The 23,683-nt window shown below is 38.6% G+C and overlaps 1 protein-coding gene across 6 annotated transcripts in view; it reads left to right on the top strand.

Moving 5' to 3' along the window:
* Positions 1–4,976: 4,976 nt before the first annotated feature.
* The window catches only part of CYTIP (cytohesin 1 interacting protein), a 68,622-nt gene continuing 49,915 nt past the window's right edge, over positions 4,977–23,683 (top strand). The window contains exons 1-2 of one of the 6 annotated variants that reach the window (XM_081051568.1): positions 4,977–5,061; positions 6,567–6,684. In XM_081051568.1, the coding sequence (XP_080907694.1) occupies positions 6,682–6,684 (3 nt within the window). In that variant the 5' untranslated portion in view covers positions 4,977–5,061; positions 6,567–6,681. Of the gene's footprint in view, positions 5,252–6,566; positions 6,685–23,683 lie in introns of all 6 variants that reach the window. The other 5 variants (XM_081051565.1, XM_081051566.1, XM_081051570.1 and 2 more) reach the window with 5 other exon arrangements.

Raw genomic sequence — 23,683 nt, 5'->3', positions numbered from 1 at the left:
ACTCTCAGTTTTTCCTCTTTGTCTCCAAAACTGTCTGATTAGTTCATTCACTTATTCTTTTCTTTAAATTCCACATATAAGTGAGATCATATGGTATTTGTCTTTCTCTGTCTGACTTATTTCACTTAACATAATGTTCTCTAGGTCCATCCATGTTGTTGCAAATGGTAAGATTTCTTTCTTCCTTATGGCTGTGTAATACTCGATTGTATAAATGTACCACAGTTTCTTAATCCAGTCATCTACTGATGGGCATTTCGGTTGTTTCCATGTCTTGGCTATTGTGTATAGTGCTGCAATAAACATAGGGGTGCATAAAGTTTTTTGAATTAGAGTTTTGGATTTCTCCAGATAGATACCTAGGAGCGGAATTGCTGGATCATAAGGTAGTTCCATTTTCAGATTTTTTAGATACCATATTGTTTTCCATATTGTTTTCCATTGTAACTACACCAATCTGCAATCCCACCAACAGTGCACAAACTTTCCCTTTTCTCCACATCCACGCCACAACCTTAATCTTTTGCTGGTCAAGTTCATGCAAGCACATTTTTTTTTTTTTTTAAGTTTGCTTTTCTGGATGGAATGCTCTGTCCACAGGTGACTGTGTGCTCCATCCCTTTATTTAATGCCTCCTCCTCCTTCAGGCTCACTGGAAGCCCCATCATTTAGTAGAAAGCATCTTGGGCTTTAGAGATTAGCTATAAGGATTCAGGTCCCATTTCTCTCACCCTCTAGCCTGCAACCTACCTCACATCTTTCCTCCTCTCCAGGCTTGATGACTTCAACGTAAATAAAGGCCTTTGGATTTTTGAGTAATGATTTTCAAATTGTTTTTAAAATTTATTTTGTTGTGATTATTGATGAGTAGATTGTTTGCCTATTTTGGCAGGCCCCTTTTCTTTAAAGGAAATTTGTATGTAGTACCCAGACGTGTATATAAGTAATACAGGTAAAGATGGAATTGCTCTCACCTGATTGTGGGGAACTGAGGGGAGGGGAGTGGTTCAGGAAGTGATGCCTAATTAACCAGCCGTTCCTGCCCCAGATGCCAGCCAGTTCTGGATGCTTTTGAGGTACCGATGAAAAACTTCTAGCCCATAATTTCAAAACTCTAAAAGATTTCTACAATTTTTCTGCCATCTTCAGAAACACTGATCAGTCTCTTCTGTGAACTGTGGCATTTATCCTTTCTCCCTTTCATTTTGCATTTACCATGCTGCAACCTGGACTAGAAGGAACGGGCCAAAACAACTTTTTAGGTCCAAGACTTGATACAAAACCCTCAACTAGTAGTTCACTTGGTGAAGTTTCTTAATGATGATCACCGAGGCTGGAATCTTCAGAAACTTCCTGGAGGATGTGGCCCCTGAATGGGCCTTGGGGAGGGAAAGAGGATTTGAATTAGTGGGCAGGAGGTCGTTAACCCTCATCAGTGAGGGCTGTGCAGTGATTATAGACCAAAGAGGCGGTGAATGGGGAGCTGTTAGGAGTTTTGAAGGAGAGACAGTAGGTGCAGGATGGGCATAGGAAGGGAACCAGGGAGAGGGCATGAGAGTGTAATAGCCCAGCTGTGACCTGAGACAGCCTAAAACCAGAAACAGAAATCATCATGCTATATTTAAATTCATTCCCCAGTGTAGCTTCCTCAGCAAGATATTCCAGAAAGATAATTGGAATTGGCTAGTTTCCAGATATCTTCATGATCAATTCCAAACAAAATGTAGGCAACCTTAAAAGCAAAACTTTTCCTGACATTTCCCAGGCCACATCACACAGACCTTATGCTCAGCTCAAGCCCACACCTCTTTTCAGATCCAGGTGAGAGAATGATGATTGCTTCTATGTCAGAACACTCTCCACCAAAGAGTTGCGCTGGTTTGGTGGGCGGGTCTCGCCAGCTGGCTGTTGGTGGGACCATCCTGCCCTCTGCTGGATTTGGCAGAAAATATGGCTTTGCATTGCTTGCTAAAGAATTAATTGAAAGGTTGAAAGTTTGGGGTTTTATCTGAACATAAGTATTTGCTTGCACGTTGATCCCGTCTAACTAATCAGGGAATGTATCCCCGAAAAGACATGTGGATTCTTAAGGGATTTCCAGTGTCCAGGAAAAAATATTTTTGTTTCTCATGTATACGTCTTGTTCAGTAAACAGGGGTGCAAAATATACAGTGCCAGCATTTTTAAAGACATGTAAGAATCAAAGCTGCCTCTCTGATAATTTTTTAAATGTTCACATAGTATGATGTGATAGAAAGAACCTCTTGGGGACTGTCAGACTGCTTGTGTTTATATATTAATTCTGCAAGATAGTAAATCTGCCTGAGTCTCAGTTTCTTCATCTGTACGGTGTCATACCCACACTAAAAGGTTGCTGTGAGGATGAAATGAGCTAATAATAGACATGAAAGCCCATTAAAAGTGTGAAGTTTTACACAGGTGCTATGTACAGGTTCACACAAGAGTATACACACACACACACACACTCACACACAGTACACACAAGAAGTTCACACAAAAGTATAGAAAAACATTGTTCAATTATTGACTTCCTGAAATTTACTTTGGGTAAATCTAGGAAATAGCTATCAACATTTCAAATTTAGAGAATGAAAGGAAACTTCCTGAGCACATTGAAAGAAAGTAGGATGCCTTTAAAGTGATTTTTGTGAAATGCTCTCGAGACAGAACAACTCTTTTACTGAGTAGTATTTATCTTCAACTGTCTATTATGTTCTGTACAACCTATAAGAGTGTCTATGTTTTTCACTTTTTAAAAGATAAAAATGGCAAAAATGAATTCTAAAGATAATTTTTTACAGCAATCCAATCCTTCCTTTTCCTCTTTTCCTCTTTTGTTCTGGGTTATTCTCTGTCCCTCTATTCTGTTCGCCTCCTGTTTGATTTGAACCCAGAAATAAGTAGTTTCAATTAGCATTGTCATTGCTGTCGATGGTTAGCTGTTTCTTACCTCCTTTAGCAATTCGTTAAGTCTACTGTGTTCACTGCTGTTATCATTATATAATTGGAGTAGAATGTGGTCCCAGCTCTCGAGTCACTAGCAATCTAAGGGGTGAAAAATTGAATGACAATGGTATTGATATCAACGTAGTAGCTCTTTAATAAAAACATAGATGTTTTTAACTTAATAATTTAATTGATTTTATTCTCTTCATTAGCAGCTCTGCTTAATAAAAGGTTTTAAACAGCCCATTTGTGCTCTCAGCTGCAGAGTAAACCCAAGAGTAATCAATCACTGTGCCAACCTCACTAAGTGCTATATTGATGTTTTGTAGAAAACTCATCTTCAACAAAGATTGAAAACTAATTGCCAAAGATACAAAGGAATAAGATATGATCTTTTACATGACATATTCAGGCTTTTATTTATGTATTTATAGATACCTATATAAATAAGTAGATGGTAAGATAGTAGTGTGGGAATTGGGAAAGAAATAACCAGAAGATGTCATCTGACCTTGAAGAATGAATAATTTTTCAGGTAGACAAAGTGTGTGTGTGTGTGTGTGTGTGTGTGTGCGCGCGCCCACATGTGTTTGTTTGTGTGTGCGCATGTTGGAGTGAGCAGGGAGCAGCCTTAAAGGCGAGGGTACCAGATATGTATGATATAGTGAAAATTATGAAAATCTACCATGGCTAGAGTAATAGGTAGGGTGAGGCTGAGGTTGAAAAGGTAATTTGGAGCCAAATGAAGATGCTATTTAACTGCTAAGATGTGGAACTTAAATTTCAGTGGGTATGTGCATTAACCAATACACTTGAGTGGTGGATCAATATTATACTTCTATTGTATTCTGTTTAGTCATGAAAGTTTTTACTAAGGAGAGAAGTTGGGCTTTAGGTGGTAATGTAATTCCGTACAATTTTTAAAATATGTGCAAATTTATGAGTGAAAAACAGTAATAGCCTCTATGTTCAGCCCAAACTGGGTTGGGTTATTAACTCTCAGGACAGATTAGAATTCTTATCTGGTGTCTTTAAAACACAACAGCTTAAATCCCTTCTGATTAATCAGAAAGTCATGCATTTTTGAAAAAGCAGTCACCAGCCTCTCTGGTCCAGTTGGTTGTAAATACTCTAAAATATCTGGAGTCCATTGCCTAAGGAGAAGGATTTAGAAATGGCACAAGTCACTTGCTATATCTGACCTGCCATGTTGTCATGTGAAATAAAAAGGTCAGGAAAAGACCCCTGGATAAAAGCTCTCTACTTCACCAAACATGCTCGCTCATCTGATTTATCATTTTCAAAAAGCCCGATTATTTATATAAACTGCTTGGCATGTTATTACCGATATTAACTCTCCTTGTCCACCTAGAGTATTTCCACAAACATTTCAAGAGACAGGATTGCTCACAATAAAGTTTTGTTTATGGCATCTTAAAAGAAAGCTCTTTGAATTGATATTCCCCAATTTCTGTCATCATCATGAAGATTATAGGTAATCTAAAATTATTTTCTTTTGTGTGTTTGCTCAGCACTTAGCACATTCTAAAGAACGGAGTGAATTCCATTAAACAATTTGGGCCAAAATACAGTGTAAATAAGTGCAATAAATATTGCAACCAGGTGCTTGGTGCCCTGGCTGAGCAAGCAAGTGGGCGTGGACTAATGTGAGAGCCTGTAGGTGCATGGGCTTTGTCTGTCTTGCTTGCTTCTCTACCTCTATCCAGTACCCAAAACATAATAGGTGCTCAATAAATATCTAAGGAATCATGAGACAATTAGTAGACTCTCTTTCCTAGTGACTTCGCTTGTGGCAATTATCTGAAGGGCATAAAAAAGTAAGAATTGCTCAATGACTACTTGGTCTCATGAGTTAATTTTTGCAAAGCACTTCGAACTTCTTGGGAAAAAGAATGGTGCTTTTGTTGGCACCGTATCATGTTTGCAGTGGCGCACAAATTACTCCTCCTTTTCTTCCTCCAGCTGCCTGAGCTGTGCCCTCCCCCAGCTCTGTGCCGGGCCAGGATCTCCCAAAGGGCAGGAACACAGCCCTTCCTGCCTTCTTTCAGTCACCTCCAGCCCTGCAAGAGAGAGGTAGGCAAAAAGCAAACACTGGACAGATTTCTTTAAGGCTTTTCAAGAGACTCTGGGGAAATGGAATTTGGGTTGAACTTAATGACTTTTAGAGCGCCTGGTAAATAGAGGAATGCAAGTTCTCGGCCAGACGTGGAAGAAGCTATTGGGACAGACAGACTGATCCGTGAGGACCCATCCTGAAAGGGAGGTGGAGGGTGTTATGTAGGCAATTGGGAGTATGTACCAAAGCTGCTGGTTTCTAAAATGAGTATAGATTTATACCCATGACACAAAACCTTGGCTATACCTGGCAGAAACTATTGCAGTTTTCTTTTCTTTTCTTTTCCTTTTTTTTTAAGCAGGAACTCATAAAATGAGCTAGATTTCTTTCATATGGGTAAAAAGTTTAACTACTATGATTACTATCCCCCTAAGTTTTTAAATATTTGATGATGGCAAATAAAGGGGTTCTATCTCACAATAGACAATCATAGGCTGCAATGTTTTCGATTGTATTTATTACCTTAGAATTTCCTTTATTTTTAGGAACTCAAAAAGTAAGCAGTTTAAATGTGATTTGGAAAACAAAAGCTGTTTTCTATTAAGAATGGCTGTCCCTTATGAAAAAATTCAAGAAAAAAGTATTTTTTCTTTTGAGGTTATATTAACTTTCAACTGATCACGCATAATAAATGTACCTCGAAGTAATGCACTAAGTGCCTGTTACAGGTGCAGAATAACTGGAATGACTATCGGTGGCAGATCTTGCCTGTAAGGCAGCAATAAGTCCTATTTCCCACAACTTTGAAGTGACTTGTTTTCCAAACCAAATCCTAAGGTTTTCTCTATATGCAGAAAGTTTTCCATGATACATATTTATATGCTACTTGCTGTACATATGGCAAATTTGCTCTCTCTACAAATTATTTCTAGGGCCTGGAAATGAATGTTATGTGGACAAAAACTAACATGGTTTTCTGTTAAAAAGACAGACCACAGAAATGATGTCTGTTTCACTTCAAAGAAAAAACTCAAGTCAGTGTAGCTTTAGTTCAATATCATGAAGTTAAGCAAGTCTTAGGTTTTGTTTTTAAAAAAGTTATTGAAGGAACCTTCCCCCCAATTAAATTGCACTTATTATTAATCTGAAAACAAAAGCAAATGAAGTAAAATTTGTAGTTAGATTATAGTAAGCTGCATTTGAAACTCTGAAAGCTTAGTTTCCCCATAAAAGCCACATGTGAAACATTTATTTGGGAGCAACTCCAGATAAGCAATGGTTTGTTTTTCCACTTGTTTCATTATAGAATAAAGAACCCTGATTTTCCATTTGTACAGGGTTTGAGAATCACATAGGCATTACTGAATTTTTGTTGCTTTTTTCTTTTATCTGTAAGGTATTGTCCATGTCTTGCAATAAATAGATGGGAGGGAACCCCCTTTACAAAAGAGGAGGAGGGCAGAGTGAATTAGGGGGAGATCGAATTTCCTTTTCAGAAGGTCAGTATCCTGTTTTATTTCAGGGGGCTGTGAATTCATTTACAGCAGAAGAGACAGAACTTCATATGCTCTGGCGTGGTGACCAGAAATCACTGTCAGCAATTTGCCACCTAAAGTTCATTTGTGAATTGAAGTTCTATGGTAAGTAAGTGTGAAATGTGCAGGTTGATTATTATTATACGTTATTGTTATTTTCTTTGGTGTGGGGGAGGAGAGGATGTGAGCACATTTTAATGTAGTATTATATGTGAAGGCAAATAAAATATTGAGGGAATTATTGCTGGGAATTCTTTATTCAAGTGTTTAATGAGAAAGCTGGTTGGCGCTTAGGGTTTTTTGCCCCTAAATATTCTGGACTGCTATTTGTGTTTTTGTTGCTGTTATTCTTGCTACCAGGCCACTTCTATTTTTTTCTTATATTAGATGGTCAGTGGATTTCACAATGGGCATGTCTTCTATCAGGTCAAATGTTGAGTTTGTGACATTCAGACAAATTTTGGTAATAACCAGAAAGTTCTAATAAATGCAGGAGTGTGATATCATTGCAAGAAGAAATGATGAAAAGACTGGTCAAGAAAGTTAAATGTTCTTATCAAAAGGAAAGAAAAGAGTGAGCTGGTGAGAAGCCAAGTTTAAATTGGCTAAGCAGTAGAGCTCAAACATGATATTCTATTGATGGAGGTAGAGTAAGGCAGCTCATGGAAATTTACTGTGTGTGTGTGCGTGTGTGTATGTGTGTGTGTGTGTGTGTAAGAAAAAGAGAGAGAATTGATTATTTTCTTATCTATATCCACACTAACCTTTCTAAAAACAGGAATCCTGTTCTTTCAACTGTGTATCATCTGCTAATAGACAATTGATAGATATTTATTGATTATGGATCGCGAGGGTATCTTTTTGTAGCTGCTATCAAAAAGGTCAGCAAACTAGTTGCTTTGATGTGCTTTCTGTGAGACAGGCCTGAATAAGGTAGTCAGAGCTCAGCCAGAAGCAGCTGAAACTTAATCAAATAAATTTCTGCCAAAAGGTGAGCTTTGAACCTATCACAAAATATTTCCTCAAATTCCCATCATGGCAGAATCACACTTTGGGGTTCGACCACCAGGGGTCAGGGCATTATTTCCAAGAAAGCTTTGTTGAAGAACACTTTGGGTGTCATAGAAGAAAAACGCAGGGCAGTAGATCTCAAACTTTTAAGTATGAAGAGTGTTCAAGGATTGCTTCTGGGTATTACCTCTAGTGATTCTGATTCAGGAAGTTGGGGAGGGGAGTGCTGTCCCTAAAGTCTTTATTTTGTATAAGCTGAAGGTGTAGGACCTCACTTTTGAGAAAAATATGTGGGGTTTCTCTAGCTTGTTTATCTCATTGAGGACTGTTGGTTCAGAATCAAAGAGCCTGGCTCTGGAAGAGACTCAGAGCAGCTTAGATGAAGAGGTAGTGCCGTCACACAGACCTGGGTTGAATCCCCTGTGACTTTGCACAAAGTTCTTTTCTCCTCTAAGGTTCAGGTTCCTCTTTTTTAAGGAGGAGGACCACATTGTCTACTTCTTGGGATTTAAAGCAATAATGTGTGCAAAGCACTTAGCAGAGTGACTAGCACATAAAGCGATTAGTAAATGTTAGCTCTTATGATGGGAAGAGAAGAGGAATGTTAGTGATAAGCCCTCTGTGGCCAGCAAAATGGTTTGGAACAAACAGAGCCAAGGTGTGACCAACCAGCAAGTTAGTTCTAGAATGGAGGGGGTCTAGGGCTAGTGTCTGAAGTTAGATTCTAGAATAGAAGATGAGTAAACATGAGGATGGTAGACACACTTTCTCATCATTACAAATATTTCCCAAGAGTGGTTGGTAATGTGCCAGCCCAGATGGCACAGTTAATTGGAATTATAATTGATCCCCAAATAGTATTTAAGTCAATGGTTTAATTGATTTTCCTCAGGAAAACCATTATAAGAAATTCTGAAAGGGAACAAAGTGGAATGCATCAAATTCGATGATTTCTTCATGTCTACCACCCACTCTAAATGGAAGGAGTGATGAATGAAGAGAAAAATGGTCAAGGGAGGAAGGGCACAGAGACCACCAATCAAATAGACTGTAATTAAATGACATTACATTATGTCTGGTAATTCAGTGCAATGTCAGGTTGTACTGAGTCGGCTGGCTGGCTCACATGTGGCTGTTGCCAAACTCTCTCCCAAGATGAAACATGAAGAGCAGAGGAAACGGGACTGACACCTGAGTTAGGTGCCTTTCTTAAAAGACAAAGATGTAATTGAGTGGCATTTAAATGTATGCTATGACTGAAAGAGCCAATAAGTGAATAAATAGATGGGGGATATGAAGGATGGGTGGGGGTAAGGTGGGATCAGACTATCTCATTTAGCTTCTTTGGGCCTTAATTTCCCAAGTCTCCTTGTAGTACTGATAGACTGTGATAAGGCACAGAAGGTAAGCTGAATCCCAACCCTTTAATATTTTCCCACCTGGAAAGTAGTTCCTAAACTAGGGTACCTAAGTTAATGTCAGTTGCTAGTTATTTTGAGTAATTTTGTCTACCCTGACCTAGGAATTTTTCATTTTTTTTTTTTAAGATAATTGCAAACTTAAATATGCAAATTGCAAGTTAAATATGATGTGGGTTTTTTTTTCCCCAGTGCTGCTGTTACTTCTCTAGATAAATTCCCATGATAATAGATCATAATGATAATAAATGGTGAAGAAAAAAACTGCTGATAACAATAGCCACCATTTTTTTGAGCACCTATCATCTGCTAGGTGTTATGCTTATCACCTTTCCTCCTTAATCCTTATGCCAACCTTGTTAGGAAGCATTACTGTGGCCCTTTTCCATGAGGATTCTGAGTGGTCACAGAGGTAGTAAACAGCAAAGTTGGGATTCGAATCCAGGTCTTTCCAATTCTAAAATCCATGTTTCTCTCTTCCTTTAATATACCACCAACCTGCTATGCTCAGTGCATTCATAGCTTCCTGTATAGTTTGCTCTTTGATTCAGGGTCTTCTAACTATTAATCAAAGATACAATATAAAGTATATATTTGGTGTCCTCCTTCACTTTCCATGTGTGACCACTTTACTGGAGCATTTTTTCCTAACAGCGATATCATATTTTGTTTAACTTTGAGTAATGAGTTTACTAACTAGTCGGAACTTGCCTGGGGCTTGTAATGAAAGTAACAGTTTTTTCTATTCCAATTAAGCGTTGTCAAATTTCACTTTTCCTTGGGCTGATACAATGATCTTTTGGTTAGTTTATTTTTATGTAGAAAGCAAAAAGAAAAACACAACTCATTTTTGAAATCAGTGTTATGAAAATTCAACTTTGACCGATTGAAAACTGTCCCCTCCGACATGATAGGTTAGATATAAGGTTTCGGGAACAGAGGAATAGGGGTGTGACATGTCTCTGGGACACCATCCCTATCTCCCTTTTCTAGGCTACTACAATTTGGGGAGATTTGGGGCAAGGAGGAAGGAGAAGAAAATGACAAGTCTCTCATATTTAATAGTCATTTGCATAAGATTTTGACTCTTTCCTGGTTCGGGTGGAATGGAAGGCTGAGGCCCTCTGTGTGGTCGGCATCCACATGAGAGTTTTTAGTGCCCGTGGGGCCTCCCCACGGCATAGTCACTGACATGGGAAATCCAGACCAGGAAGCTCTTAGCCATGAACACCACAGCCTCCTGCTCTTTGGTCTGTTCATTCAGCAGGAGGCCTCATGCACAGAATGTGGCAAGATAACACACAGCTGACCACTGCCCTCGAGTTCACTTGGCCCACAGATACAGCTTGCAAGTTGTGCCAGGACTGTGCCCTATCTCTTCTTCACATTTCCTTTCCCCCTTTCGTTCAGATCTGTACAGGGGGTAGACTAGCAAGGCCACTGCATATGCAGGTGTCTACGCTGGAAGTGAGATTGTGCCCTTACCTTCTTCCTACAAGGCCACCTTCCCAGCTTTAAGAGTGGCTCTGTTGGCAGCACCTGCACTTGGTTCAGTGGTGACAGGCACGGCCTTGGGGGAGCTGATGGAAAACCTGCAGCATCACTCCTTCCCACCCTCACCAAGGCCTCCTCACAGTGTTTTCTTCCCACTCCAGTCTTCCTTTTAGACGCCACTGGGAAATGGGAGGGCACAGTCTGGTTGACAGTTGAGAGCAGCGGAGCCATTTACCTGTCCCTTAGTAACCTTTGAGGGAGACAGTGGCTTCAGTTGTTAGTTCTCCAGCTTCTCAGTCCCAAATTGGGGTCCTAATGGCCAATTTTGGGGTAAGAGGAAACAATGCACGTAGTAGCCTATTAACATTTGTGTACTTTTGGGGGCACAAATTAATTGATATAAAGTTATGACTATTTGTGAGAGGCAGTGTCAGGATAATGAGAAAACAAGCCCTGGACTGGAAGAAAATGCTTGCAAAAGACGTATCTAATAAAAGACTATTATCCAAAATGTATTTGCTAAACCTTGGAAGCAACCAAGGTGTCCTTCAGGAGGTAAACAGATTAAGCTGTGGTGCCTCCAGACAATGGAATATTATTCAGTACTAAAAATGAATGTGCTATCAAGCCATGAAAAGACATGGAAGAAACTTAAATGTGTATTAGTAAATGAAAGAAGCCAATGTGAAAAGCCTACATTCTATATGATTCTAACTATATAACATTCTAGAAAAGACAAAACTATGGAGACAGTAAAAAGATCAGTAGTTTCTAGTGGGTTGGAGGAAGAGAGAAATAAGTAGGCAGAGCACAGAGAATTGTTAGGGCAGTGAAACTAGTCTTTGTGATATTACACAATGGATATGTGTCATAATATACTTATCAAACCCCATAGAATGTGCAACACCAAAAGTGAACCCTAATATAAACTAGGGACTTGGGTACTAATGATGTGTCAGTATAGGTTCATCAATTATAACAAATCTCCTGATGGGGGATGTTGCTAGTAGAAGAGGTTGAGTGTGTTTGTGTGTGTGTATGTGTGTGTGTTGGGGGGGGTCGGCAAGAGGTGTATGAAAACTCCATGCTTTCTGTTACATTTTGCTGTGAACCTAAAACTGCTTTAAAAAATAGTCTATTAAAAACTAACTTATATTAAAATATAATTATAAGAGTCACAGGTGGCCAAAATAGAAAAATCTGCTTTCCAAATGGATAACATTTTAAGATTTCTTCACTTTTTTATGGGACCAAGTAATGTTCTGTGATATGACTCCATCCCTTGGACAGAGAATGTCTAACAAATAGTAGACACGGTTCCATCTTCTGCCTCCTCTCTGCTTTTATACTCGTAGATACTGACCCTGCTACGCCTAGGCAGCAGCACACTTGGGGAATAGAGGACCTCTTCCTGGAAGCTGTGTCATGAAAGTGCAGCCACCTCAGGGCTGCCACAGAACTCTGCATCACAGTTACTGTTTGAAAGATGTAATTCTGCAGTGACTCATTGTAACCTAAAAAACGGCAGTCCCCTAAAGTTGTGATTCTGTTTTCTTAGAACACTCTTCTGTGTTCACAACTTTAGTTGGTCTTTAAACCAGGAATAAGAAGCAGAGAAAGACAGTATTGTAGCTGGCAAGTTAGACACGGTATAGCTCTGAGAAATTTAGCCACTTGTTCAAAAGTGGCATTTGCTTGATGTGTTATTCTTTCACATTTAGCAGCAAACACCCATTCTGGACCTTGGTCTCTAAGACTACCTTCTATCTGATAAGAGGCTTTGCACAACTAGCAAAGGGTTAATATTTGGTAATTTTCTAGGTAACTGCTAAGGACATGTATCACTGGGTGATGGGATTATAAGTGATTTTAAATTATATTTATGCAGTTTCTGAAAGTGTTCTTATAATGGACATGTACTTTTTGTCATCAGAAAAAATAAAGAAATCTTGTTTCATTTGAAAAATGAAGGTTGCCTGAAAGAAAAACAGACGAAATATCCATGAACATTTTGAAAGATGAGGTTATAAGAAGGACTTAATATACTAACGTAGAATAATAACAACAATAATAGCTAACACGTCTGTGGTACTTTCTATGTGCCAAGGCCTCTTCTAAGCTCTTGATTGATTAACCAATTTAATCTTCATCACAATCTCACGATGGAAATACTGTTGGTATACCCATTTGACAGCGTCACAGAGGCCGTAACTAGCCCATTGTTAGCTAGTAATGGGCAGCATTAAAATGTGAGAACAAGCACCCTGGTTCCAGAGTAGGGTTGGGATTCTTAATTACTCTACCAGGTTGCAAAAAGCCACAATTGTAAGAACAACATAGTACTAGTTATCTAAATATCAGAGCTATTAATGTAATAAAAACAAATAGGCTGACAATACAAACTAGAATATAGAAAATTTCAATAGGATAAATGAAGCACCATAGATCAGTGAGACAGGGGATGGGTAATTTTACGATGCTGTTTGATGAAATTGATTATTCAGATTTAAAAAAAATTAGGTTAGTGCACTCCCCTGTAAAAATAGTTACCCATGTCACTCCAAATAGATTAAAGAGTTAAATTTAAATAATTAAACCAAAATAACTTGAATGAAAGCTATTAAGGAAATTGGAGAGGAAAAGATTAATGGATAAAATTTTAAAATTCTGTATGTCAAACAAAATGAAAAGATAACAGCTAACACATTTAAGAAAAAGTGATTTTTAAATACATACTTGTAATAAAATCACAAAAGAGGAAACAGAAATGGTTAAAAAAATATGAAAAATACCCTCTTTTGTAACACAAGAAAAACAAATTTTCAAAAATTCAAATTGAAACAAAAATTAGGTGGCATTTTTCACAGAGCACATATTAGCGAAGATTTTTTAACTGGTAACTATCAAGGTTGTCAGGAATTCTGTAGGAGCAATGATTTCACGTACAACCTTTCTGCCAATAATTTAGCAATTCCATTGAGAATCAAAAACAGCCATATTTTTCAAACCAAAAAATTTTTATGGAAAGATTTATCCTAAGGATATGGATATGTGAACAAAGATTTATGTCCAAATTTTTATCACACCATTATTTCTAATACTGAAATATTAGAAACAACTTAATATTTAATAAAATTGGATTAGTTGGCAATAACTGGAAAATATGGTACAGCTATAGGATGGACTATCCAATTAAAATCACGTTGTGAGTATTTATTAGTGAGAAAAGAAAATTAGATAGCAGTTGAAGTGGAACAAGAGAGGATACGTAATTATTTAAGCATAATTGTCTCATCTAGTTAAAATTAATAACAATAAAAAAGGACTAGAAGAGTAAAGACAAATGTTCTCAATAGCTATTGGTGGTGCAGGAACCTCTATATTTTACAAACTGCCTAAAAGAAATAGAGATAATGGGGAGACTTATTTCAAATAAGAAAATAAAGAAAGAAATATAGGGGGTAATACAGAAACAAAATTTAAAAAGGCAGATTATTGAAAATGATGAGAAGCACATGCATGTGCTTTCATATCTGAAGTGATGGCAGAGCTGGAATGGATCTTAGAGCAAATAAAAAAATATTAGAACAATTAGTGCTTTTGGCTAGCACCTTCAAAGCATTGGAGCCAACAGAACAACTGAAAGGACAGACCTCTACTTCTTTGTCTACACTTGAAAAGAACAGCCAAACCATCCCCTGGGATATGCTGATAAAAGTCACTGTTTTCCTAAAACAAACCAGTTCCCTGTCCAAACTCCCATTTTTATAGATGTCACATAGATTTTCAGCATTACCTCTAAAATGTCTGGTTAAGACATTTTCAAAGGGATGAGTCTTGCAATTCAGTCTCCAGCATTTTCTCTTTAAGTCTGTGAACTTTTCAATTCATGCTATATTATAAATTTCCAGGCATGGGGGAAGGAGCAGCAAAAGCAGATATAATTTGTCAATTAGCTGTTGCTTGTATTTTTCTGTAGTCTAAATATGCAGAAGTTTTCAACTTTCCCTACCCTCATTTGAATTAGACTTTTCTAATATGTCTTAGAGGAGTTTGAAGTTCTGTTTTCTTCAGATACTTTTCTCTCCTGGGTTGTTGGATGCATTTTTCTCCTGCTTGTAGGTACTGCTTCATGGTCAGGAGAATTTATTTCCCCACATTTTTAGTTCTCACCTGGACCTCTTGTTTCTAGTCAAACCCTTCCAGGGTCAGGCCCTTACGTGCTTGTTCTCAGCATACCGGATCCCTGGTCCAAATAAGTTCATACTTTCAGTTTCGGTCTCTTGTAATTACTCTGGACTCTCTCCTGGGCCTCCTTGACACACTAGCTTGCCTACCACCACCTAATCCCATATTCTAACAGTGAGTGACCTCTTAGGTAAGCATGGCAGAAAAGAACATTGTTTTCTTTCAATCTGTTTTAGGAAGTATCAGCGTATTTTGGTGAAAGCATAAACATGATTTTTTTATGTCTAATAAACTTGAACAGAAACAAAGCATAATTAAACCTCATTTTCCATTGAGTTGTCATTGGACTGTTTTATATAGAGCAATTTCTTTCCCCTCAGTCTCAGTAAGATTCCATGGAGGTTCTCCGTCAGCCCAGGAGATGAGATTCTGGTTGTTGGATCCACAAAGCATGATGTCACCTAGTCCCAGGGCATTAATCAGCATGGCGTATGCATTGTTTTGCTGCTTTGCTCTGCGGAGCCAAGGAGATGATGTATATGAATTCACACTCCTCCACTCTCACCTTTTGTCTCCCATCTCCACTTTTTCTCTGAAGGCAGTTTTGGCTGCCACCAAATACTCTGTCCCAAGTGCCAAATTGTCAAATGCAAATGGTGTTGCGCCTCTTTACAGGAACATCTCGCACTTGGACCAGTTGATCTTTCCATGGGTACACACAAACTGGTAGTGCAACTATGACTTTGGCTGCTGCTTTGTGAATATAAAAGCCACACCAGAAATGTAAAATGCTAATTTAAAATAGGAAGTTCGATAGGTAGGCTCAAATGTCACTAGAGTCACTGAGGCTTGGTAGGAGTATGGAGCTGTATCAGCCTGGGATTTTACTCCATGTCACATAGCTCTTCTGTTTCCTCTTGCTGTTCCCTGTTGCTATTAACCTCTGATGTAATCTTGCCACCATTGCTTCTACCTTCAGCATTCAGTCATTCATTTAGCAAATAGAGAGGGCACCAACCATTGCCACATACTCTTCTAGGTGCTAGAAATATAAGGGGAAAAAGTCCCTTATAAAGGCAAGAGTCCCTGCCCCAAGGAAGCTTACATTTATTGGATATGCAGAAAAGAGAGAGCCAATTACAGTATGGTGTGGCAAGAAAAATCCCCCATACTGTGGCAGAATACAGTACGCAACAGGGACACTCAGATTGGCCTTCAAAGAGGATGATCAGGGAAAGTTTCCTAGCGAAACAATCTACAACCTGTAAGAGAAGGGCCTGAATCTTGTGGGTCCTTTGCTTCCAGGGCCCTTTGCCATGGGGGACATGTGCATGATGCGGGGAACACGTGCATGATGCGTGTGACACAGCACACACTGGTATTCCACAAGCACTGGGATGACAGAGCAGTAAACCATCCAAACCAAGCTTGGCCAGGCTCTGTCAAGCAATGGGGAAATGAAAATCATTAATCTATGTTTTTGGTTCGTTAAAATTTTGGGGTGTTTTCTCAGTGTTACTTAATACAGGTTAAAAAGTAAAATATATAAACAGTGAGTTCTTTTCATGAACAAAAATCATGAATGTGCCTTGCTAGATCCAAGGATTCTTTCAGTATCTGATTTCAGATCTAACATTCCTGGAGGTTGCTTGGAGGCCCCTAGAGTGACCTCTGACTGAGAATGGACCCACCCTGTGAATAGACTCATTAGAGAGGATTTGCATGAAGCGCTGCTGCCATTTCTGCCTGGTGCCTTCTGTAGATTCTTCTTTGTTCTGCTCAGAAGCAGACTTCACTGATTCAGATTTCTTGAACCTTAGTATCCTAACACCCGCCACCATCGATTGCTCCTTAACTTGATCAGCCTGTAATGTCTCAGGTCTCATCTTTCTTCTCTCTTCTCATCATTCTTCAATAGCATTCCAAGTAACTTCATCAATGTTATCACTGGTAGGCCTACTACTAATCCTACTTCTACTCCTACTACTACTTGTAGTGTTACTACTACTACTAGTGTCACTAGTTCTACTACTTCTATTGCTGTTGCTATTACTACTACCACTATTTATGCTATTTGTTGTTGTTCCACTACTGCCACTTCTGCTATAGCTACTACTACTTCTATGACTATTATAACTACTACTTTTACTAATACCCTCCTCCTCCTCCTCTTCTTATTTTTTTATTTTTGAGTGACTATATTCTAGGCACTGTTGTAGGCATTTTTTTTTCATATCTTCAGAACAAGCCTGCAAAAACAAATACATTATTTACATTTTGCATTTGAAATTACTGTGACTGAGAGAATTTAGGAAACTTTGGTTCATTGGATATTATTCTCAACTTATGGAACACATTAAAAATTAATACAATATTTGACACATAGTTGCTATTGAGCTCTGTTTATAGTTCCCTTGGTTCTGAGACAGGTGTGTCCCAGAGTTCTTCCTAGTATGGAACACACTGGCGGCAACATGACTAGAACAACCTTTTGGGCCTGTTGGTTTTGACAGTTATCAGAGGTTTCAAGAAGTCTTAGTCTTGGGCTGCAATAAAAAATGCCATTGATTGGGTGGCTTAAACAACAGACTTTTATGTCTCACAGTTCTGGAGAGTGGGAAGGTCATGATCATGGTGCCAGCATGGTCAAGTTCTGATGAGAGCTTGCTTCCTTCTTGCTGTATTCTCACATGGTGGAGAGAGCAGAGAGAGAGGCAAGCTCCCTTATCTTCTAAGGGCACGAATCTCATCCTTGGGGCTCCACTTTATGACCTAATTATTTCTGAAAAGCCTCATTTCCAAATACCATCACATTACGTATTGAGGTATCAAAATACACATTTTTTTTGAGGGGAAGAACGTGCAGTCCATAATGCAAGGCAAACAAAGTGTTTTCTCGAGGGAAAGTCAGCCCCATCTAAGGAGAAACACAGTCAGCCTCCAGAGTCCCAATCAGTGAGGAAGTCTGAATAGTCCATCCTGGGGCAGAAATGTCACTAGGCATTAGTTTTCTGTTCTATTTCATTTTTGTTTGTACTATCTGCTGAGTGTTGGTTGTTATGGGCTTAGAGTTGTTAATTCTTGGCAAAAAAAAAAATAATAACATGAAGTAATGTAGTTGAAATCATCCCTCTTGGGGACAGAGAGAGAGGTGCTTGAGTTATTAGATCAACATTATTAACCTCAGTGATTCCTATGTAACCCTGCAAATATGCTGATTCTTTGGCGTGATCTAAAAGTTTTATTAATATTAAGAAAACACCTTTTATGACAATTTTTTAACTCATTATAACAATACATAAAATAAGAAAGAACACATAAGGAACAAATTTCAATTTTTACTCTCTATGCTAAGTATGGGGCTGTGTGTGGGGGTGGGGAGGGGGTGTACGCACGCACCTGCGCACTTTGACAGATGGATAAGATAATGTAGACATTCCTTACCTAGATAGAATGAAGTTAGAGTGGGTTCAATTTGGTCTAATCAGATCACTGAAGAAGCACTTTCAGTGGTGGAGAAAGAGGTATGGACTAGGAGGCTAAGAACAGAAAATGTATTTAGCCAAAAACCATGGTTTAGTGGGACTCTATTTTTTTGGGTTTGAAGTAAAGTAATATCAACCTCAGTAGAGTTCTTTTTTACCCTTCAGATTTACTGAGGTATAATTGACAAATACAATTGTAAGATATTTCAAGTGTACAGTGTGTTGATTTGATATATGTATACATTGTGAAAGGATTCCCCTCATCGAGTTAATTAACACATCCAGCACCTCAAATATTTAACTTTTTCTTTTTCTGGTGAGAACATTTAAGTTCTACTCTCTGAGCAAATTTCAGTTATCCAATACAGTGTTCTCAAGTATATCCCCATGTTATACATTAGCTCCTCAGACCATTAGCTCCTCATCTTATGCTGAGTAGCTTTCTTGTGGAAGAGACCCTTTTGCTCAAGGCTTAGTGATGAAAGGGTACTTAGAAGATATCAAAGAGAATCATTGGCTCATTGTTATCTAAATATGGACTTCCCTTCCTTTTCCAGAATGTTGCCATAGGCAGAGACAATGAAAAGGAGGGAAAAGTGGTCTGGAAAAAAGCTGGGGCTGACAGTTGCATCATATAAATCTTCCGTAATTTTTTTTTTAAGTTAATTTTTTCCCCTTCAAGAACTTCCTATAGAGCTAATTAGGAATGCTTCATGCCCCTATGCAATTCCACTCAATGTATCATAGAAAATTTCAAGTATCCAATTTGTATAGTTCATGTTTCATATTCATTACAATTCACATACACATTTGTTCATATTCACTACATAGTGATGGAATCAGTGAGATTTTGTTTGTTATTTAGTCAACCTCTTGGTTTATTCAGTTTCACCCAGTTTATACTAAAAGGGATTTAAAGTGGCTAAATTTTAGTAAAATTCAGCAGGTTGGCTTTTGACCACATTTAGCATGATTTCTCTTTTTTTTTTGGAAGGATTTTACTTTTTGTTTATTTGTTTAATTAATTGTGAGTTCTCTAGCATTTGAGAAGCTATCATCTCTAAGTTAAAGAAAAGAAAATGGAGATAAACATTTTTTCCTGAAATGCCAGAAATTTTGATGAGGTGAAACATCTGATTCATAAAAAAACAAAAATAACAACAGCAACAACAATAATAACAAACATCAATTCAAGCCACCTTTAAGGAGCTAAAATGATATTTCATCTGTTTCTAAGACACTGGGGTAAGTTAAACCAAACAGGAAAAAATAGAAGTTCTTGAGTCAGAGAGGAACTGCTCATTACTCATTGGACTTTGCAAGCCAAATTATGATGCCATTACCCTGAAATCTACGGAACTTAAGCTAACTCATTGACAATTATGAAAGTGCTATGGTTATGCTCTCGCGTCGTGAATCCTGTGAGCACTGTAACCTTATCCATTTCCTTTAGACTGACTACTCCAGCCCTTCATACCTCTAGAAATAGATCATGTTTTCACAAACTTTTTAGATTATGGGGCCCTTTGGGGAAGATAACACAACCCCACTCCATCTTTTGGGTGACCTGCCATTCTATAACTTGAATGGAAAAACTATACATGAGAACAAATGTAAAGATCAGTGTTCCTTTAACATAATTGAGACAATGCCCAGTTTCTCAAAATTCAGGGAGAAACTAAACGTTAGATGCAAAAGTATTATGAACACTAATCTCCTTGGCCTCTTACGGATGGATGGCAGTCATCTATAATATGCAGACAACTTGTCACACCCACTGAAAACCGTGAAAGGGAAGCAGAATGGGGAAGTGGGAGAGAAGGTTTTGACTTAGTGGTCTTGTAACATTTTGGAAAATGTAAGTCAATGTGGTGTCTGCAGTTCTCACATTGTTATCAAAAACATCCTATACCCTCTCTTGCAACTGCACCTAAAAATGCTGAATCCTTTTAATCCTTTAATCTAGAGAGGAGAGAGAATATTTCTCTCCCTAAAGCAATAGTCTGATTTTGCCACTTGGGACCCTGAGATGTCTTCATGCCATACCAGTGTTCAGCAACTTAGGATTTCTTAGATATTTTTCTTAATCTTTATTGAGTGCTTAGTATTGTGTCAGGTTCTTCTACAGCTCTTTAATTTTCACAAAAACCCAATGAGGTTGGTGCAATATTTATGTACTGGGGATGCCAAAAAAAATGTATACACATTTTAAGCAATGTTATCTCTGTAGATATGAAAACTCAGGCAGAGAGGGAGAAAATGCAGCTATTTCCAATAGGTTGGTGACATACTGTCCTCAAGGGGAATCAGCAGTACAGTTCTCATGTGGTACCTACAGCACTTGTTTAGCTCTTTACCTCTTAATTTACAATTATTTTAGAAGCTTAAACTGTTTTTGAAGTTATAGAAGTACATCTATAAGGTAAGGATTAAAACATACAAAGGGTACACAAAATGAAGTCTTTCTTCCTTTAAACCCAAGAACTACTCACAGAGGTGTAAGTATTAAGTTATAATGTGTTTAGAAATAGTCTATGTATAAAGCGGGACATATTCACATACGTGTACATATTTATTTTAGTTTGTGGATCTCTTAAAGTAGTTGTATTATACCTTGACATATAGTCATTTGTGAACATGCTTATTTTCCTGAATTGATGATAAGGTCTCTGAGGTCATGCTGTGTGTATGTTCTGGTTATCTGTTGTTACATAACAAATGATCCCAAGACATAGTGGCTTAAACTAGCGACAACATTTATCGGCTCACAGATCTGCAATATGCACAGGGCTCAGTGTGAACATCTCATCTTTGCTCCCTTGGTCCTCAGCTGGTGGCTCAGAGGCTGGGGCTGGAGTCATCTGAAGGCTCAGTCACTCACATGTGCGGTGTTTGATGCTGCTCTCAGCTGAGTGAGACAGTAGTTAGAACACCTATACAGGGTCTTCCACATAGCTGTTTGGCTTCGTCAGAGTGTGGTGGTTGGATTCCAAATATCCCAAGAGAACTGGGCAGAAGCTGCATTGCTTCTTATAACTTACACTTGGACATCACTAGTTGCATTTCTGCAGTGGTCAGAGGCTTATCCAGACTCCAGGGGGAGAATGTACATGACACCTCTCAAAAATCACTGTGTGGAGAGCAGGTGGGATGGGCTATATTGATAAGGTCACCTTTGGAAAATACAATTTGCCACAAGTATCTTTTCATCTTCGGCTCATCCCCCTATTGTCTAGATCTTTATCTCACAGCTTTGTTATGCAATAGATGCTCACTTAATGTCCAGGAAATTAAATTGTTGCATTAGGGTTGAGAGGAGGCAGCTATCTGCACTGTGCTAGGCTAAAAAAGGAGGGGTGGTAGTGGCTCATGTTTGTGAAGATGCTGTCCGTTATCTCAAAAGCAGGATTCAGGGTATGAAATCTCATCAGGGACAATTGCTGGAGGTAATTAGAAAAGGTGCTGATAGAATGATTCCCTTGGGGCAACTAGTAGATGCCTTGAGCTTTCTTCTTTGTCCAGAAGATTTCTTACAAATGCTATTTTGATTGTGAAGGGGAAAGAGGTGAGTGTGATGCTGAGTTTCATGTGAACAGGTGCATCGAAACTGCATCCTCTAGAAATTACAGTCAGCGCATAAAGCCCTACCCCTTTCTGGTGAGGCTCACCTGAATGGCTCAAAAGCCTTTATTGCGTGTTTGGCACTACTTAAATTAGTATGAAGGTGAAACTCTGGGTAGAAAAGATGAAGGCGGAGTGTGAAGGCTGAACCTTGTTTGCTCTTAGATTTTGTGGTAATAAATATTATAGGTACCTATCAGAGCAGGGACTGAACAACTGGTAACATCTATGCTGCTCCTCTGTATTGAGACTAGGTATATAACACCAGCTGAGGTCTGGTATTGAAGAAACCCGTCTCCTGACCAAGCAAAGCAAAGTAAGCTATGCATGAGAGATGTGGAGACAGGATGGAAGGCCCTGTTCACAGATTTTGTTTCAGAACCCATTCTTGTTATGTGTCTTTCTTTTTGTTTCTCTGTCTTCTCCTCTATACTGTCCTTCATACTCTCATACTTGGATTTCTCAGTCAGCTCTCAAGCTCTTCTGCTCACAGGAAATTATTTGACACGTTTGTTCTCTCTGGGTGCCACACCACTTGAACCTGATAATCCTGAATCAGACCAACCTGGCCCTGGAGATAATCTCCACTCCCACCCCCACACAGCATTCGCATATATATCTGCAATGCACATACGTGTGACCTTCCCTCACAGGGGTCTTAATTGGAACATTCAAGCTCCAAGGGCTGTTCTCAGTTGAGCTTCGATAGAGTTAGAGCAAACAATCATTAAGATTCAGTGATGATGTGTTTATAAGGGCTTAGAATCAGAGGTACAATTCAAAAAAAGCTTGTGTGCTCATATTTAAGGGTATTTGAAAAACTTTTATCAGAGAAACTAGGTCAATATCTTTGGATAAATATTTTTGGCTACGTGTAGGAGCTTTCTGTCATGTTGCCTACTCTTACTTCTCCACACAAGTTGGTATCCACAGTGTTAGTTGACTTCATTTTCCCTTTAATTTATCATTACTTTTAACATTAAAACCACTTTAAATCATTACTTTTGAGGAGATCATTAAAAGCCAACCTCTAGGTTTCTACCCATCTCTATCCTCAATTTCCCCCTACAGATATGCTTCACAGGTAGAGTATGACTTCATGGTAACCACTGGGGTTCGCCTGGTGTAGGAAGAGAAAGCAACTGAAATACGAATTGCATGACAGACTTTGATGGTGAGGTCGCATTATCTTACTGGACATTGGTCTGAAGGGATGATCAGACACTTAAGTATCTAGTTTAGTTTAAGGTGTACATTTTGTGTGACTTTCAGAATTACCGTTTTTGGAAAGCTACAGAATCTTGGTATTTGTTGACCTGCCATTGCAAATGGCTTCTGTAGGGTGGGATAAAGAGAGTATAAGATTTCCTGATGTGATTTAATATTTGGACATCAAGTTGAATACTGTTTGCTGGATCTTGACTGCAGTCATGGCAAGGAAATTAGGGTCAGAAAATGGATCAAAATCACGTAGGCTCCTTGCCATCACTGTCCGTGATACCATCATCTTTCCTGTTCCCCAGGATGGTTCAGAGTTATCAACTCCCTCTCCCATTGCCCTATATCTAGGAGTCTCAAAGTCTGATTGCTTATCCTTCTGGCTTCTACTCTTTCCCTTTTCCCCTCACTGACTTTGCTTTAGTTTAAGCCTTTATTGACTATTTCTAAGATTATGGCATTAGTCGAACTGGTCATTACCTCTCTCCCCTACAATTATCTTATAATACACTGCCAAGTCAATTTTCCTTAATTTTCCATATAGTTAGCTTATGCCTCTGTTAAGAAAAAATAGTGATCCCCCTTTGATTGTTGAATCTAAGTCCAAATCATTCAGCATAGAAGATAATGGCCCTTACCCACCCAGCCCCAATACGGTACTTTATAGTT

The sequence above is a fragment of the Rhinolophus hipposideros genome, assembly GCF_964194185.1.
Source record: "Rhinolophus hipposideros genome assembly, chromosome: 6".
Lineage (NCBI taxonomy): Eukaryota > Metazoa > Chordata > Mammalia > Chiroptera > Rhinolophidae > Rhinolophus > Rhinolophus hipposideros.
This window is presented reverse-complemented; position numbering and strand designations above follow the sequence as displayed.